The sequence below is a fragment of the Melanerpes formicivorus genome, unplaced genomic scaffold, assembly GCF_026170545.1.
Source record: "Melanerpes formicivorus ecotype bairdi unplaced genomic scaffold, bMelFor1.0.p_v2 SCAF_16, whole genome shotgun sequence".
Classification (NCBI taxonomy): Eukaryota; Metazoa; Chordata; class Aves; order Piciformes; family Picidae; genus Melanerpes; species Melanerpes formicivorus.
Window position 1 is genome coordinate 9641805 of NW_027142368.1, and position 17452 is coordinate 9659256.

At 44.2% G+C, this 17452-nt stretch overlaps 1 protein-coding gene across 1 annotated transcript in view; it reads right to left on the reverse strand.

The window, feature by feature from the left end:
- Positions 1-9268, reverse strand: part of RRAS2 (RAS related 2) — a 48083-nt gene extending 38815 nt beyond the window's left edge. The window contains exon 1 of the mRNA XM_068148057.1: positions 8961-9268. Coding sequence (XP_068004158.1) covers positions 8961-9065 — 105 coding nt within the window. The 5' untranslated portion in view covers positions 9066-9268. The remainder of the gene's footprint in view (positions 1-8960) is intronic.
- Positions 9269-17452: the final 8184 nt, after the last annotated feature.

Sequence of the window (17452 nt, forward strand, 5' to 3'; positions counted from 1 at the left end):
ATCCTTTTAAATACTTCACTGTTACTTTATTTGGTTTTGCTAAGGAAGTCTTCTTAGTGAGCTAGTAGAAGAAAACATCATACACATTTTTAATAGGGTCTTCTTCCTAAGTAGTAGAGTTGGCAGCATGTACAAGTTTATTATCAATAACTACTTTTTACATAAGACTTTAAAGAACCTTCAGAAAGGGAGAGAGAAATACTATCAAGAACACACAATTTAGAAACCTCCTACCTCAAGCAGTACACATTACTATAATCCCACTTACTTACCCTACAAAAGTCTAACAACAGAAGAAATTTAGCACTTTTCTACCCAAAGATGCTGGATTTTTCACACAATCACCAGCATTCTACCTCTTCATGGGATACCTACCACGTAAGAAGGAAAACACTGAGATTTGCTTGCAGGTTTACAGATTTCTCTCTGCTAAAATGAGGAATGCTGAAAATGCTCTGTGATACAAGCTGAGCAAATCTCACGTGGGTAACTGCAGTGATTTCCTAGCAAATATAACTAGTGACTCAATATACTGTATCATTATAGTTACAGAATACTCAGACCAGGGCTGGGGAACCCCAACTTTATTTTCTGGCTTAGCAGACCTGGGGAAAGTGACACATGCGATAGTTATGAATATGTGTACAGCCAAGGTTAACCTGCTGAGAAATAATGCTTCTCATGAGCCCTCTGCATCAGGATCTTTGTAGAGTACTCTAGTTATTCCTGTTACACATTTTTTTGCTTGAACTGCAGCAGTTTTGTGTGTCAGTGCTAACATCTAGTTAATTATTAATGCACGCTAGTCCTAGCAGCTAGTACTTTATGCTCTCTTTAGTAGTGCCTCTCTGCATACATTCCTACCATCTGAACTCACTCTTATCTAGATTCACCAGAAACTACAGTTTACTTTCTGGACAGAGCTGAGAAGCCAGTGCAAGGCTGGCAGAAGGAGCACGACTGGCAGATGAAGCTGTTTGCAGGGCCACACAGCGAAGCAGACAGGGTAACCGATCCTGGGTGAAAACATTCCCTGGTTATTTTTAACTCAGATGGCTTGTGGAGGTCCAGTGAACGACATGGAGTAAATAGCTGGAGTGGTGAATTGCTGTGGCAGAGTGGGGACCTTCTGAGCGTTTTTCCTTACTGGTAGTACTATGGTATATCAAATTAAACTCTCAGTTACAGCAAAGCCCTGTTTCTTCAAAGCCTGAAGAAACAAGTTTCCCTAGCCTTGTGCCTCCCTAATGGCTGCCCCTTCTAAAAATCAAACAGATGATTAACTTGCCCTCACTGTCAAGTTTCTCCAGCCACACCAGCATGCCACTTTGACCTGCAACAGCTTCAGCAGAGCCCTTGCTTTCCACCATGGTTTTGGGGAGTCCCACACAAGTCTCTTCCAGAGGCACCTTCTCTTTTCCAGTCCTTTGTGAGCTCTTGTGCAAACACATTTCTATGTTACAAAAATTTCACCACTGAACTTAACCTTTCAACAGGATCTCCATCTGTAAGGAGAACTGAGGGCAGTTGCGCACCTAACTGAAGAACTGCACTACAGCCCTCCCCAGGAACCCCCACCCAGCTCAGGTTTGAGGCTCTGCATATACTTAAGGACAGCTAAAGTGCAAGTTCTCCAGCCTTTCCCTTTCCAGCAGCAGATAAGAACCCCTGACCTCACTTTAATGAAGGGCAGCCTTTGCGCACAATGCTTGATTAGTCGCAAGATCAAGCACTTCAAACACGAATACGTGACCTTCTTTAACTTAACCATGAACAGCCCATGCAGTGCATTCCAGCCAGCCCTCTAAGAAGAAACCACCTATTAAGAAAACCAAAGTAAAAGAATAATTATAACCTCATGGAAACTCCATCTCAAAGCAGTACTGTGTATCAGGCAGCTTACACATCGGGATGTGACAAACAAGTATAAGCATAGTGTGTCATTGTCAGGGAATAAGAAAAGACAAAGCAAACAGATTAAGTAAACATCCTTTCTGTCTATTATCTGTTTCAAGTAAGGTATAACAAAAGGAATGAAATATCTTCTTGTGTGTTACCTGTTGTCACAAAGTACCTTACAGGCTATCCCACACCATGCTTAAGTTGCAGGATCGAACATAAAAATGGCAGAGAAGAGAAGACTCTGGGACCCAACTCAACTGAATTTGTACTAACACACTACCAACTACTATCTACCATTGCCTGTTGGCATTATTTATAATTAGGCTTTTCAATCTGGATCCCAGCCAATCCTTTCAGATCAAGTTTGTCTTGGTTCGTTGAAGTTGCATCCAGAAACCTTTAGACATGTTATACGAAAGAGTAAAACAGAAAGTTAAATATATTTAAAAACAGTTTGGGTTTTTTCTGAAGGAGCAGTTATAGGCATGATTTCAGTTTTACGTACTTCTTGGAACAGAACACATTTATAGTTAAGTGTTGCTTCTACCCGGACATTACATTTTCCTTTAATAATGCTTACAGTCATATTTGAGGATAAGAATACCAAATCAGAGGAGCTAAGCCACCTGAACCATCAGAATCAATGGAGAAGTTATCCACTTGTTTCAGTCTAGACCCAGACAGTCACTAATTTAGGTATTTTGCAGACCTTCCTATCTTCCTACTAGCTAGGCAGAAGACTGTTAAGATTTCACCTCACGTAGCTGGTATTTATTTTCAGGTACATGAAGGAGGTCAGTCACATCATTCTCGGTGCTGGTAACACTTCTGGCAAATGCAGACAGGTTGCATAAGGTATACAAACATGAATCATTCAGGTCCTTCAAAATGCTCTGAATAAAAGGGTTCTACTTACAAGAGCCACCCCTCTACCACCACTACTGAATACTGGAATTCAGAGGTTCAGCCAAAACCAGAAGCAGGAGCCTCTCCCTCTAGCATGGGAAGGAGGAACAGGGCTATGGGCCAGCGGCTGCCTATTCATCCCCACGAGTGCAAAGGGCATGTCGGCCAATAATCTGGGAAGCTGTGCCAGCACTCCTTGTGCAAGTGGCAGCAGAAGACAACCTGATAACCAGAAGGTACATCAATATTTACTTGCTATATAAAAGCAACTGCTGCTAGGGGTTAACACATGGAAAGGTGCCTTGTGACTGCACTGTGGTTATCCCAAAGGAATTTCACTTTGGGAAAGGCTTGTAAATTCCTCAAAACAGGAATGACCCGTATCTCCATTTAAGCACTACTCCAAATTTATGCCGGCTTTTGAAGCCAGCTCAGTTCTAGCCTACACAGACATGAATCCGCCGCATCCCTGCTGGCTAAGTTACGGTGCATTATACCATTGCTAGCTCTACCAGAGCACTAACATGCAAACCACTCCTGCCTTCTTGCCTGCAAGTTAAGCCTGAAGTCATCTACTAAATTTTCCAGGCTGTAGATCTACAACTAAGCAGAGCGAGACAAATCTTTTGTTTGGTAGCAGTGCTCTAGGAAGCAGGGAGCCAGGCAGCTCAAGTTTCACAAGAAGTGTAACAAGCAGCCCTTATTATTCCAGGTGACTGCATCACAAGTGCTTTGTTTTGATTAGGATTTTTATTTCCCACCTTTAACCTCAACAGATGCCAACAATCAGTAGCTCACTCTCCTAAACTGTGTTTTGCCACCTTGCATTACAGCGTACCAGTTAGGGCAAGGAGGCCCCGCACTTTATCAGAATGTAAGCCCATCGGCGCTGCTGTAGCCCTGCATGAATCTGCTCCCTGGAATTCGTGGCATTTTAGGCCTTTGATTTCGTATGTGCTTACTTGAAGAACATTTTTGTTGACGGTCAGAAACGGTTAGTCAGAGTACCTAGGAACTGCAAAGGGATTTGCACATCCCCCAAGTCTAGCCAACAGAAGTGGTACATGAAGACATCAGGGCCTGTGGAACACCAGCTGCATTTTCAGTTGTTGCTTTTCAATCTGTTTTACTACGGTATTTCAGAGCTTTACCAGAGAACTCAGAAGAAGCTGTTTTTTCTTGTCCAACAGATATATCAAAGATAAAAGATACTTTGAGAGAACTCACCTTCAGCTTTATTGCTAGGTAATGAGAAATAACAGTCCTGTGAAAGTATCAGCTTGGAAAAGTAAAAGGAGGGAAAACAAGTCTGAAACAGCTGCTCACCACCCATCTGCAAGTCATATATGCTTGCTTTCAGACAAGCATCTGATACTAACATTTGAAGAGTCAACAAATCCACATCCAAGCCATTTTGCTACTTACTAGAACAGTAAGTTCAGTTCCCAACAGAACTTGTTACAAACACTTTAGGAAAAGTATTTTATTTCACAAATTGGGCAGTAAAAAAACATGCTTGCAAACACAGCATGAAATCAGTAAAAAACAACAACCCCCCCAATCAAACAAAAGAACACTGAACCCCTGCATACAATTACAATTGATACAAAGTGTTTTAGCAGCTTCAAACATGTCCATGCATTACCAGAGTTAACAACAGGCTGACAAACTAAGCTCAACTCAGCCACATTGAATTACATCCAGCCAATACCCTCTCAAGGTTCTAGTGACATTTATTAACTAATACAGTCTTGTAAGCCACCACAGTCTACTCTGTATGCAAAAATATACATGTCAATGTCATAAAACAACAGCTACAGTTCTACAAAGAGGAAAAAGTGTGACAAATAATTTTAGCAATTCAGATCAAAAACATCCACTGTTTTGTGGAGCAGATTTCAAAGAATAAAACATTAGCAGCTTTCTTGCTGCATACCACTAAAACTAGCTATATATTGTTCAGTTTAACAGAGGGGGAAAAAAAAAGCATGAAGTAAGTGGCAACTGCAGAATGACCAAAAAAACCCAACAAAAAACAGAGGGCGATTAGGTATTTGCTAGGCTGTACTCCCTTTGAGCAAGGAAACCTGAATACTACAAAGGGCTGAGTTAGAAGGGAATGTGGGGTATTTTGTGACAGACCTCTGCATGACAGCTGGAGAAAAGCTATTGTGGCAACAGCTGTGTGCTCTGCACAGCTCATACTCCCAAATACCTCAGCCTGCTCAGGGGCCAGTTAACTGGCTACAAAGCATTTTAAAAGTTTTCTGCCTCTTGGGATGTGAGCGTGATGGATTGTTTGTGTATGTTTTAAATAAAAGAAGGAATGTTTAGTTCTAATCACTCACAGTTCTGCAAAATACTATGGCATAATGGTGAACTACCACTCTCTGCTGCTTTCCTGAATTTTATAGCTGTGACAAAGCTCCCCTCTACAATTAAAACATCTTCACTTCCCATCTTAACTGTGCACAGATTTGACAGCAGTAAGTTCATATATCATATCCTGATTTAAAGGAAATGATTCGGTATTTCCAGAATATCCTGGCCCACCAACAGCAATATTGAGCTGTGTTTATCTCCCCAGAGGAAGAATTTTGAGGAACACACCAGTTATCTAACCACTGAAAGCTTTCATCTGCTAATTTGTACTCTAAAGTTTCTCCAAGTTGTTAAATGAACTTCTGACAAGCGAACCTAAAGACCACAAGTAACTACATACAAGCGGCCAGTTACACCTCATGTACCATTCCTACTGCACTGAACTAATTGGCACAACAATGCTGAACCCAGTACATGAAAGAGCTTTCATTGTACAACATGGGCTTGCTCAGTCTCTTCACAAAAACATTGTTGTTTCAGCTCAGATACAGGCACAACAATCTGTAGGAACTGATACTCTCGCACACAGGAGCCACGCTGATCACTACCACAATAAGAGCTCAACCTCAGCCATTACTACTCCTGTAAGAATGAATGCTCTGTTTCCTAACCAACACCTAAACAAGGCTGGAAAGGATGTGCTGTGCACAAACCCCAGAGAGCTGGCAGAGGAAAGAAGATGAACCGGTTCTTCTTACATGCTCATTCCTCCTGTTCTCATTTATTTCATCTGAAATGAAGAAAGTGTTTCCCCATTTTCAAAGCTGAATCCCTTTTCATCATTCAAAAACACAACGCAAGTCATGGCACATGCTTTCCCATATCCTAGCACCACAATATTCTTGTCTACTGGAAAATAATGAGCAGCACTGAAGTAAAGGCAGTATCTGTATTTGAGTACTGACTAACTGAAAAATTAAATAGAAGATTATAAGAAAGCAAGACCAAATGTGGAAATATTTGCTAGTATCTGTAAGAAGAACCTTTCCTTTTTAAGCTTCAGAACGGAGTTGGTGACAGCCGTATTTTAAACACAAGCAACAAAGAAGCAAGGAAGAATTTAAATCCTTCACTGACATGAAGATTTGTCATGTGGAGAGAGCTAGTGCTGATCCACGTTTCGGTGAAGGCAACAAGTTTGTCACTTAACCCAAAGAAATCCCAAAAATTAAGCATGTGAGTTGTTTGTAATCGATTTTAAAACAATTTGGAGCCATTTCTGTGCCATCTCAAAAGAGAAACAACCTATCTGGCAACTCACTTGCCATACAGAAACTGCATTAGCGGTTGCACAGCACTGCACGCACTTGATAACATCATAGCTTGAAGAACTCAGGAAGGTACTGTGGTATATAAATAATACACCAAGCCTCATCTCTCATTGCCTGTAACTACACAGCAAGCACAGAAACAATATAAGCCTCTTCTCCACAGTACCTGAGATTCTGCTTAGAAGGTCTTTATCTCCCAGCCACTTCTCTTTTTTTTTGGCAGAAGGTTGAGTTTTCTACTAAATGCCACTTTGTGGCAGAAAGATTTTATTTCAAGATCAAGCAGCTGGGAGGGCAAAAAGATGTAGATAACCTAATACAAACTGACAGCAAGTTGTTTAGAAAAATTCACCCTCAACATGTCAGCTTAACACTACATTGCTGTTCCCTCAACATCATCTCAAAGTGAGCTATTTCTTTTTGTGCTATTAATTTGAAGAGATCTTTAGTTGCAACAAAGCAGGCACAGGGGTTCCTCTTTTGCAGATACTTGCTGAAAGACAGGTGTCAAGTCACAGCTATGGAGCCAAACCTTTTATTTCTACAGAGGCACAGCTCAAGCTTTTGGTTTAAAGAATTCATTTCCACCAGCACTCAAATATTTAACTTATCCAGCACTTGGCAGAACCTTACTGCTGCTAAAATAAATTAACATCTCACAGCATCAGGTGTGCTCTGTACTCTTTTTTTTTTCCTCCTCCTTTTGGTTTTAATAGAAATTACAGCTTTTATTTATTTATTTTTAGTGCCATTAAAATTATCCAAATGCCTTTAACATGGCTAGGGCCTCCAGAGACCCTTTTGGCAGCACCTTCTAAGACAGCAGCATCTCAGACCTGAAGCCACATCCAGTTCCACACATTACTGTCAGAACCAATTTAGATGTCCAGATGAAGATGCAGGCAATATCATCTAAAGCAGTGGTAACATATTTGAGTGAAAGCCATTCTAAACCAGTTTCAGTCAACCACAGTAATTAATTATCTCCATATACAAGCAATCATAAATTTAATCCACAGGCAGAGAGGACTGCAGTTATTCTAGCCCCATCACCTTCAAACAGCAGCAAGTCAGTATCTCACCAGTACCTGACCAGCTATCCACACATCTGACAAACACAGCACCTCTACAACAGTATTTCTGATCCACCTCACATGTACCATTCAAGCTGATTTCCAAACAACTCATTCTCCTTAAGTGTCAGTCACTGTAACATCCTGTACAGTACTGGATCTACCAAACATTTAGTTATCCAGTTCTCACCCAGATTCTGAAAGTGCTGTTTTCTACATAGATACTCAGAAACTATGCAGAAAGCTATGCTGCAGAGCTTAAGCTCTCAACGTTACAGCCAAGGAACACAGATATGAACATTGTTGGGAAAAAAAAACACTCAAAAAATAAATATTCTATTTGCTATCAGATCACCTACTCTAACAAAATATTATTTGAGAGTACCACTGCCCTAAGTATTAAATGACAGTTTTGCCTTGCTGTCAAGCAGTCTATCTTAGGGTTATGTAGAGTATTACAGCCTCTCCTCGGTAGAATTAAAACCAAAGTCACTCTCTCTAGATCTGCCACCGGCAATGCCAGCAAGAAGAACGTAAGCAGTTGCCTCCTCCTTCCACCACAAACAGAAGTGGATTAGCAACAGCAGTACAAGAGCTGAGAGCAACAGGGGAGACAACAAATAAAGAGGTATGCCTGCATTAGTGGCAGAACAGTAAAAAAGGACCCTCTCGTCTGACTAATACTGCACAGTTTACATCACCTATTTTATCACGCTTTTTACTGGAAGGCGGATTTTAAAAGTTTAATTATCTAGAAGTTGAAGCATCAACAGCAAGAGCCCAGAGGGCGGTGGGCGCTGGTTGCTCAGCGGTAGCTCAGCGGACCCGCTCCACTGCAAAGCCTTCTCCCCTCCGGGGGGCTGCAATAGCCCCTCGCCGGCCGGCACGACAGGCGCAGTTCAGTCCTGGGGCAGCTATTTCAGAGCTGGACGCCAAGTGTCACTGCTCCCTCGGCCGATTACCGCGACTGTCGCTTCCCGGGCGGAGCGCGGAGCCGGACCCACCCGCGGCACTGGGGAAAGCCGCCGGTCCCAGCGCCTCGGCCACCCCGCGACCCCGCCGCCGTGCGAGCCCGACCGGGCGGCGCCAGGCTCCGGAGCCACACAGCGCGGCGGAGGCCCGCTGCGGGCCGGGGCCGGCGTCCGCCCTTCCCGCCCTCCAGAACCTTCCCGGGGGCTCGCACCGCCCCGGGGCGACGCACCCCAACCGCTGCCCCAGACCCCTCAAGGTCACGCTGCCGCTTCCCCGCCCTGGCTTCCCGCTTCCACGCCCGCCAGCCCCGCCGCCGCCAGCCCGCGGCGCCTCCGGGAGCTGCCGCCCGCCGCGCCGGCCCCGACACCCCCCCGCGCTGCGTGCCGGGCAGCGCCCAGGCCCCGGCGCCGCGACCGGGTGGCGCGGTTCCCCCTTAGATGCCGCGACCCTTCACCTGGATGAACTGGATGGTGAGCGCTGACTTGCCCACGCCGCCGCCGCCCACCACCACCAGCCGGTACTTCTCCTGCCCCGGGCCGTCCCTGCAGCCCGCGGCCATGGGGGAGCCGAACGGAGCCGATCGCGGCAGCGCCGCCGGGTCCGGCGTCTCTCAGCCTCCCGCTCTCCTTCTCTTTCTCGGCACTCCGATGCTTAGCAGCTGCAAGGCCCCGCCGCCGCCCCTGCGCTCCGCCGCCAGCCCCGCCGCACGGTGCGGTGCGGCAGCGCCGAACGGACGAGCACCGCCCGCCCCCGCAGCCAGGGAACCGCGGCTACAAATGGCTGCCGGGGGGGCGGGGCCTGCCTCATCTCCATGCTAATAAGTGCTGGCATATTCATTAGTGGGCGGGGCACCCCCGCCGCCGAGCTAATGAGCTCTTGCATATGCATGATGGGGCGGGGTATCCCCGGCGCTAAGCTAATGAGTGCTCATATATTCATGAGGAGGCGAGGCCTCTGACACCGCCTCGCCGCTGTTCTCCCGAGGCCCTGAGAGCCGGGGAGTGTCCTGGTTCGGCTCTTCGACACCGTTCCCTTGTGTCTGTAGTCCCTGGTGTCTCTTCTCTCCTCCTCGTTGGCTCCCGGCCTTCAGTCGCTGGATGCCTTACTGCGGGCACTGTAAATACCCAGGAGGTGGAAGGGAGGTGTTGCTGCTCCTAAGTAGAGGGGTCTTGCCAAAGTAGCAAGGGGGATTTAAAGCCAAAGCGTCAGATTCACCAGGGGGAAAAGGCGGGGGGAGGGGGAGGAAAGCCAGAGACTTTAACCCTTCTTCACTCTTTATCAGGTTTTCATGTGACCATGAATGGGTTTCCCACCCATTTAGGCCATTTAGATCAAGGCCACCCTGTCTCCGAATATCACAGCTGCATGTTTATCCTTGTACATAGGTGGTCACAGCACTCTAGTTGCAGTCTTGTTGGTCCTTCGTACCTCTACTGTCTCTCTTGGAGGAAGGCTAGTGCTGTGGTGATCCATGTATCTGGGTCATAGTTCACTGTCCAGTATGTTTCTGGACACCATGTTCTGCCCATGTGTCTGTAATACTCCTCCTACCTTGCAAATAACACCAGAAGGAGTTGCCGTGGATGAAATCTCTGCTGAAGGGATTTGCCCTGCACAGCACAGGGGCTGTGTAGGGAGGCAATCCAGGGAAGCTTTTGATTATTTGCCCGAGAAACCCAAGCTTTCTGCCCTCGACGCACATTTTGGCTCTGCGCAAAACAAGTTGAGGGTCCCACAGGGAGAAACCTCCTGGCCACAACAGCCCAGTCAGTCAGCACTGACACAGCAGCTGATGGAGATCCACAGAGAAAGAAGAGTATGGAACTAGTTAAGAGCTAATATGGTACCAGATACACACGTGGGGGTAAATCAATGATGTACCCACATCCTGAATTCCAGCATTTCCTAATTTGTCATGCTGACCTTTGCAATTCTTTCACTGGATTTCTCTGCTTAAAACAAAACAAAAACAAACAAAAACAAACACACAAACAAAAACAAACAAACCCCTTAAAACCAAAACCCAGGCTATGAATAACATCTTTCAATGCTCATTCAGTCTCAGTGGAGGGGAAGAGTGTTTGACACACAGGAAACAAACCTTGTGAGTTAATGGGGCAATTGTATGACAGAGAGGGGAGGGAGACCCTTTGTCACCGGGATTCACAACTGTGTTTTGGAAGAGGAATTCCAGGACTCAGCCCTGTTGACTTGGTATTCTCCTGTAGTGATAAGCTGCTTTTTTCACATCCGCTTCCTTGTTGCCCTGGCAGATCAGAAATAAGGAACACTCACACAGGAGAGAACAGATAGCCTAACATTTTCCAGTTCGGAAAAGAGATAAGTGAGTGGGAGATATAACAGAGGTCTGTAAAGTCCTGAGCAGCACAGAGAAGTTGAACAGTGAAAGTTTCAAAAGAGGAGAACTAAGGGGCACCCTTAAATTTAAGCAAACGAAAAAAAGATACTGTTTTCGGCAGACAATCATCGAAGTGTGGAAGCTACTGCCTCAAGGGGCTGTGGAAAACAAAACTGCATCTGAGTGACAAAAGGATAGACAAAGTCACAGAGCATAAAGCAGCTACTAAGTGCAGTAAGCAGGGACACAGTTTTGACTCAGGAAGTTTCTAAAACTCTGGCAGCCTGAAGGCAGATTGGCTATGAGAAACCAGTTACTTTACACATGTCCTGGTTCTAGTGCTCTCCTGTACGAATCACTAACTGGCCACTGTCAGGATCAGGAGTATTAAGCCAGCAGGACAAGTCTTCTGATTCTTAATTATGTTTTCTTAGCTTAAGAAAAATTAAAAGTACAGACTATGGTGAAGTGAAACTGCTGCTAGTTTGCCAAATATTGGGTGTTTTTTAAGAAGTTACAATCTTACAGTTGGCTACTAGTACAGTAACCAGTGAACTGCACTGTCAGGAGTGGCAGTGACAAGAAAAGCAGATTTCAATGAGTTTAAAGAAACATTAATCTCTAAGTAAACTATTGCAACAGGATATCTGATTCCTTGGTTCCCAAGTACAGAGATGTTAATAGACTAAAACCTCAGGTGTTCAAACATCTATGCGTAAGAGTAATTTTAGACATGGAAACAGTTGTCTTTTACTCACTGTGCTGCCAATGGACAGAAGCTGGACACTCTAGAGGAGTGTACCAGGGCAGCCAGGGAAGAGCCAGCCCTGGAAGTGCTCCCTGTATCCTGAGCCCTGGCAGACATCCAGCACCTATCTTCTATCAGGAGCAGCCCCAGCTGTGAGACTTGGTTTCAGGAGACAAAGAGTATGCATGTGATTAAAGACAAGGAAATGAGGATACTATACACTCCAAATTTCATTTCAGGTCCAGCTTACCTGGGAAAGACTGAGTGGTGAGGTGCCAAGAAGCTGAAGATGAGAAACTCATGATCGATGTGAGGTGGTAGGGGAAGATGTTTCAAAAGGGGTTTGTATGGTCAGTCAGGAAAAGAAGTTTCACTGCACTAGTTTGCATATCCCTAGGGAAGTAGAAATTGCAAGTCTTTATAACAGAAAGGAAGAACTCGAAATAACAAGACCCGAGATGATGAAGATATGACCAAAGTTTTGATGAAGTGCCTGGGAAAGAAAGTAGAGCTTTGAGAACTGTTACACAGAAAGAAGCTGCGTCATTTCAGGTCTAGCCTGAATATGCATATTTAAAAAGAGACAAAATCAAGAATGACATCCAGATGGCAAGCTTGAAAGAAAGAGCACCCTAGCACTTTATATAATGACAGGGGGAAAAAAAAAGATTTCAGGAAATGCTTGGGGGAAAGATCCAGAATTTTATTTTACATTGGCAGTCTGGCAAAGATGTGGGTTTGGAAGGTTAGAAGATGAGTATGAAGTAAGTGACATATTGAAGGCTAAAAAGTGCTCTGTGAGAACATAATAGTTTAATTAAAAGAAAACTTGTTCACAAGCTTATCACAGGGGGGGAAAAAAAAAATCACAAAAAGCTTTGGGACATGAGTCAGTGTGGTAGGTAACTTTAACACTGAGTTAAATTAGTTCCACTAATTTAGGATTATCTGCATAGCTAATGGTGGCACTTGTTTATTTACCTTGCTCAAACAGGCATTAAACACCAACCCTCATACCGTGTGGGTATGGTGACCTAAAGGGAACCATGTGCTGCAGTTCCCACCAAGAATTCCACTGATGACCACAAGAAGATGGGAGGAAACTGGCTTTCTCAAAACCATAAAATGAGTTTGAGAGGAAAGCTATAAACAATTTGATTTGCCTTGAGAAAAGGAATGTAAAATCCAGTTCAGAATAAAACAGGCAACAATTTTTCCTGTGTCTGAAACAAAAAAAACTGTGAAATATTTGTTACACTTACAATGAGCACCCAGAAACTAGAAGAGAAGCCATTTTTCCCTCACACTTACCAGCTTCTGACTAAGAAATAAACCTATTTTCAGCCAAGCACCTACAGCTTTTGATAAACCTTCATCTATTTTTGTATCTACCTCTTCCAGTAAAGTAGACTGCAGTAAGCACTTCAAAACATGTCATTTTCTCTGAGAGTTGAAATTGATCTACAAAGGAAAAAAACAAAACCAGCTATGGCCCCCCTACTTTGGCTTTTGCTGCAATCTGTTAGATGAGCTTGTCAATGTTCATAATTAGTATGATTATTCTAGGAATTTAGATATGGTTATACCCAGTAATTACAAAACAATAACATCCCAAAATAAGAGAGTAATAGACGGTGTATAAATAGGATTTTTAGACAAGACTGCTTACATTTGTGATGGTGTCTGTTTTCCCTAACACTTATATAACTGCACTGTGCAATTAACAACTGGGAGAATTTGTTGGTTTAGAGAATGCACCAGCATCAGTTCTGTAGTGAGCAGGTCAGGGTTTGCACACTCAGACTCTCAGGCAATCCTCCAGCAAAGCAAGCAATCCAATCGTGATTACTTTTTTCCCCACATGTAGCCAGATATTATGTATTTTATATACCAAAGGCATATGTAAAAATGTGTTTATTTCATGGTAATGCTAGGATCAGAAAAAGAAGCAGGAAAGAAACTCAAACTTGTACCTTTTAGACCTTTTCCATAGACCCCAAAATGTGAAAGCAAGCCCAAAAGGAAATTTGTCCATGAAAAACCTCTAAATCACTATTTGCAAGGAGATCCTGACTCTATTAGAAAGGAGAGTGCACCTTTCCTGGTCTCTTTGCAGATGCAGTGAGTATCTGGGGGTACAGCCACTGGTTGTGACACACAGCAGAAGCCAGCTCAGGGCAGATGGCGTTTACTTGCTGTTCAGCCTGAGGGCCCTCCAGAGCAGAGTGGCTGCGCCCATGCTGCACCAGGAAGCACGATGCCTTCAATGCCTTACACAACAAACCTCTTTTCATCTACTGTGGTCACCACTGACCCATCTTCTCTCAGTATGGGACCATACCAGAGCCCATACCCTCAGTCACTGTTCATGTTGCAGAGAGCTGCCCAAGACTATGACAGCAGTCTTCATGGCATCTTCTGAGCCCTATCCCTGGTCTAGAAGGATAGGAAAAGGTCAGACTTTGCTGGCTAGGGGACCCCCAGAAAAGCTTGTGTTACAGTGCCCATGCCGTGGCAGATAACTGTATCCACAATTTCCCGACGCAGGATGTGTTGAGTGCTGTCTCTCAGGAGCAAGCAGCTAGCCCCAGTGAGAGGGCTGCCACAGAGCCCTGCAGCTCCTGACATGCTGCAGTGAAGCTGTGAGTAGTAAATTCAGGGTTGAGAGCTCAGGTAACACCTGGTTGTCTTGCTGTGCAGCCCAATGATGGCACATGCCACATGCATGAGGACAGTTTGAGGGATTTGCAGCCTGGCAGGCTCACGTTCACACCCCAGCGAGCTGCCTCTCTCTCATGTCCTACAGCAGGGGAGCCCCCTCCAGCATGATGGTGCTTGGCAGCTGAATTCACTGCACCCACCACCTCCACAGTCTGAGGGGCTTCAGATGAGAATGAACCAGCAGTGCTATAAAAAACAATCCTACAAACCCCATCTACATGTTCTTGGCCAGAAATCTGACCTTAATCAACGCACATGGGCACTTCATCTACCACAGTACAACCAGAGCCTCTGCTCTGCGTGAGACACAGAAACTGGGGGGTTTCTTCGCTACCAAAAAGGCTAAACACTGCTGGTTTCCTTTCCCCTCACACAGGATGTAAGAAACTTATTTTCCCCTGACGCTCATAAGCCCTTTTGCTTTCTTACATTTATGCTGTTCCCACACAGTGTTGATTGAGAGAGAGGCAGGAGAACAAAAAGATGGTTCTTAGGAAATGCCTGGATACCCAAATCAGCCCCTGAATCTCATGCTTGGGAACAGCCAGATTTTCACATGCCTTTTGTTCACGCATGATCCTGCTGCCCCAAAATGGAAAAGAGGCAGTTAGCTTTTACCACCTGCCCCAAGAAACCTCTGCCTTATAAAAAGCCTGAGGGTTTGTGAGCACATTTTAGCTGGCTTCTGTTGCTGTCCCGGACTTGGTAAGACTGTGCTGCCAAGAGACCTATGATGTCAAACCCCTATTTCCAGTACTCACACAGAGCTACACCATTACTGCTCTTCTAAATCCACTTTTTGTGATAGTTGGGCTTGAATAGAGAAAGAAATGGTGAGAAGTTTCTTAGGCTGGTTGAACTAAATCAGCTGGGCTGGACAACAGTTTTAATAAAGGACATGGTGAGCAGTCTCTGAGACACTTGGTGGTTACCCTTAGCACTCAATAGAAGATCAGTGAGCAGTCCAGGATACTGAAGAGGATAAATATGTTAGAAAGGCAGAAAAGGAAGAGTAGAGAATTATGTCAGTCACTCAAATCTCATTTTCTGGAAAGAAACAAAAATAAAAAGGAGCATTAAAACAAGTAATCAAACTATTTGTAAATAGCTAGAAGAAAACAAGGAGGTAACTGACAACCAATATGTTCTTCTCCAAGAAGGAATTGTGTCAGATCAAAATATTTTTCTCCTATGATCCATTAACAGGCATTTGAGTAGGAGGAAGCAGGATGTGTTCTATATCTTGATTTTAGTAAAGCTTCTGATACTGTCTTTGGCAATGTGCTCATGAACAGGCTAGCTCCCCATGTTGTGTTAGATGGCAGTGCTAAAGCAAGACCAGGGCAGCTGGAGATACTGGACTGGGTGATTTTCTGTGGCTCATTGTCAAACTGAGGATAGTACCACACAACTATCCAGAAGGCCTGACCTGATCTAGTATTATTAAATATTTCAGTGATAACCTAGATGATGAACCAAGCAAGCATATGTCCTACATTCCTAGGAGCTGCATGCTGGCGGAGAAAACAAGCCGCCTGAGTGACCACAGGGATGAAAGAAAAGTTCAAATAAGAGAGAACTTGATTCAGAAACAGCACAAGTGTTGTTCTGTATGCACAATAATTTGTGGTTACTTGATTTTAGTTAAATGTATTGGAAAAGATAGAAAGAAAATAAATATTTACTGCCCTTCCTTGGCACTTTCTCTTTCCATGCTATTGCACACTACCTGAGCTTCAGCAGCGTCTTCTTACTTAAATACTTCCAGAAATATCCTTCCTTGCCTTTTAGTTCTCTTGCTAACTTAGGGTGTAATTTCCATGATAAAAGCTTGTATTACCATTCCAGTGTAACTCCTTAGTATGATGACCTACATTTCATTTTCTGCATGTTTCCTTCTTATGCTGAGATCAAAGGAGTGCTAATGATTGAGGCGCTCTGGTCTTACTAAAATCCCTGTCCTGCTTTTGTGCTAAGGTGGTGCGTGCACGTGCTTCGGAGCATCTCTGGAGCAAACTGCCAACTCTGCTATTTCCCACAGACTCACTTTTTGTCAGGCCACTCACTTGCAGCCTCACCTCTGTTTCTCTTTACCCTTCATGACCCATCCCCATGGATTAATTTTCTGATGTGATTTTTCTAGAATTCACTGGCCCAACATTTCTGCCCGTCAGCCAGGTGCAGGGAACCGTCTGGTTAATTCATAGAACTCTGAACCCAAACAGGAGCAAAACACACCAGGAATTCTTTACTGAAATGCATGACCTTGAAATAGCACAGTTCCATAGCACAGATGGAGTTTGCCAGATGTCTGAGACTGTGAAATGACAAGATTCAAAAGATTCAGTACTTCGGAGTGGTTTAAACAACTGAGATTGCAGTACAGGGCAGAAACACTGAAAGTAGGTTTAAACAAGCACATATACACATGGATCCATGATTTTAGTGGCCAGAGTAGTTTAGTCACCCTTCACTTACCTGTACAATGCATGTACATCCTGAGGACAGTGATAGGTTTGCTCTTCATTGATGTGAGATGTGCCATTCTTTCTTGAACCATCAGAAGTGGTCTGGTGGTAATAAATCCTCTGTTGCTGGCTGTCCAGTGTTTGGCTCTTCAAGATGCCATGTTCTGATCCCTTGGTGGTGACTGAAATGACTGAAAAACCAGCATCTTGCCAGAAAAGTTGCCCTTCAAAACACTCACATCATCTTTTAAACTTCCAGTGCTAAAAATAGGGCAGGTAGTGCTTTAAATCAGTGCTGTTCATACAGCAAGGTCCTGTCAGTGGAGATTTTCACAGATACATAAACATTCTTTGTCTGGCTAAAAGCTGTTTGGGGACATGAATTTCTTTTAAGGAAATGTTTATCTTTCCCCATTCTGTTTTTCGTACAATTCTATCATCAAAGTGCCACAATGCTTCATATTTCCAAGATGCCCCAACAGTTGAAGCTTCCCTTACTGTTTTGGTTGACACTCAGCTACTGACCGTGGCTGCTTGTTAAACGTAACAGGGCATCACTATTGCTAGCAAAGGACAGACTAGTCTGTCTGTGTTTTCAAATGTCACAGCATCCTGAAATCACTGCCATGGCTGTGGCAAAACTCTGTTTT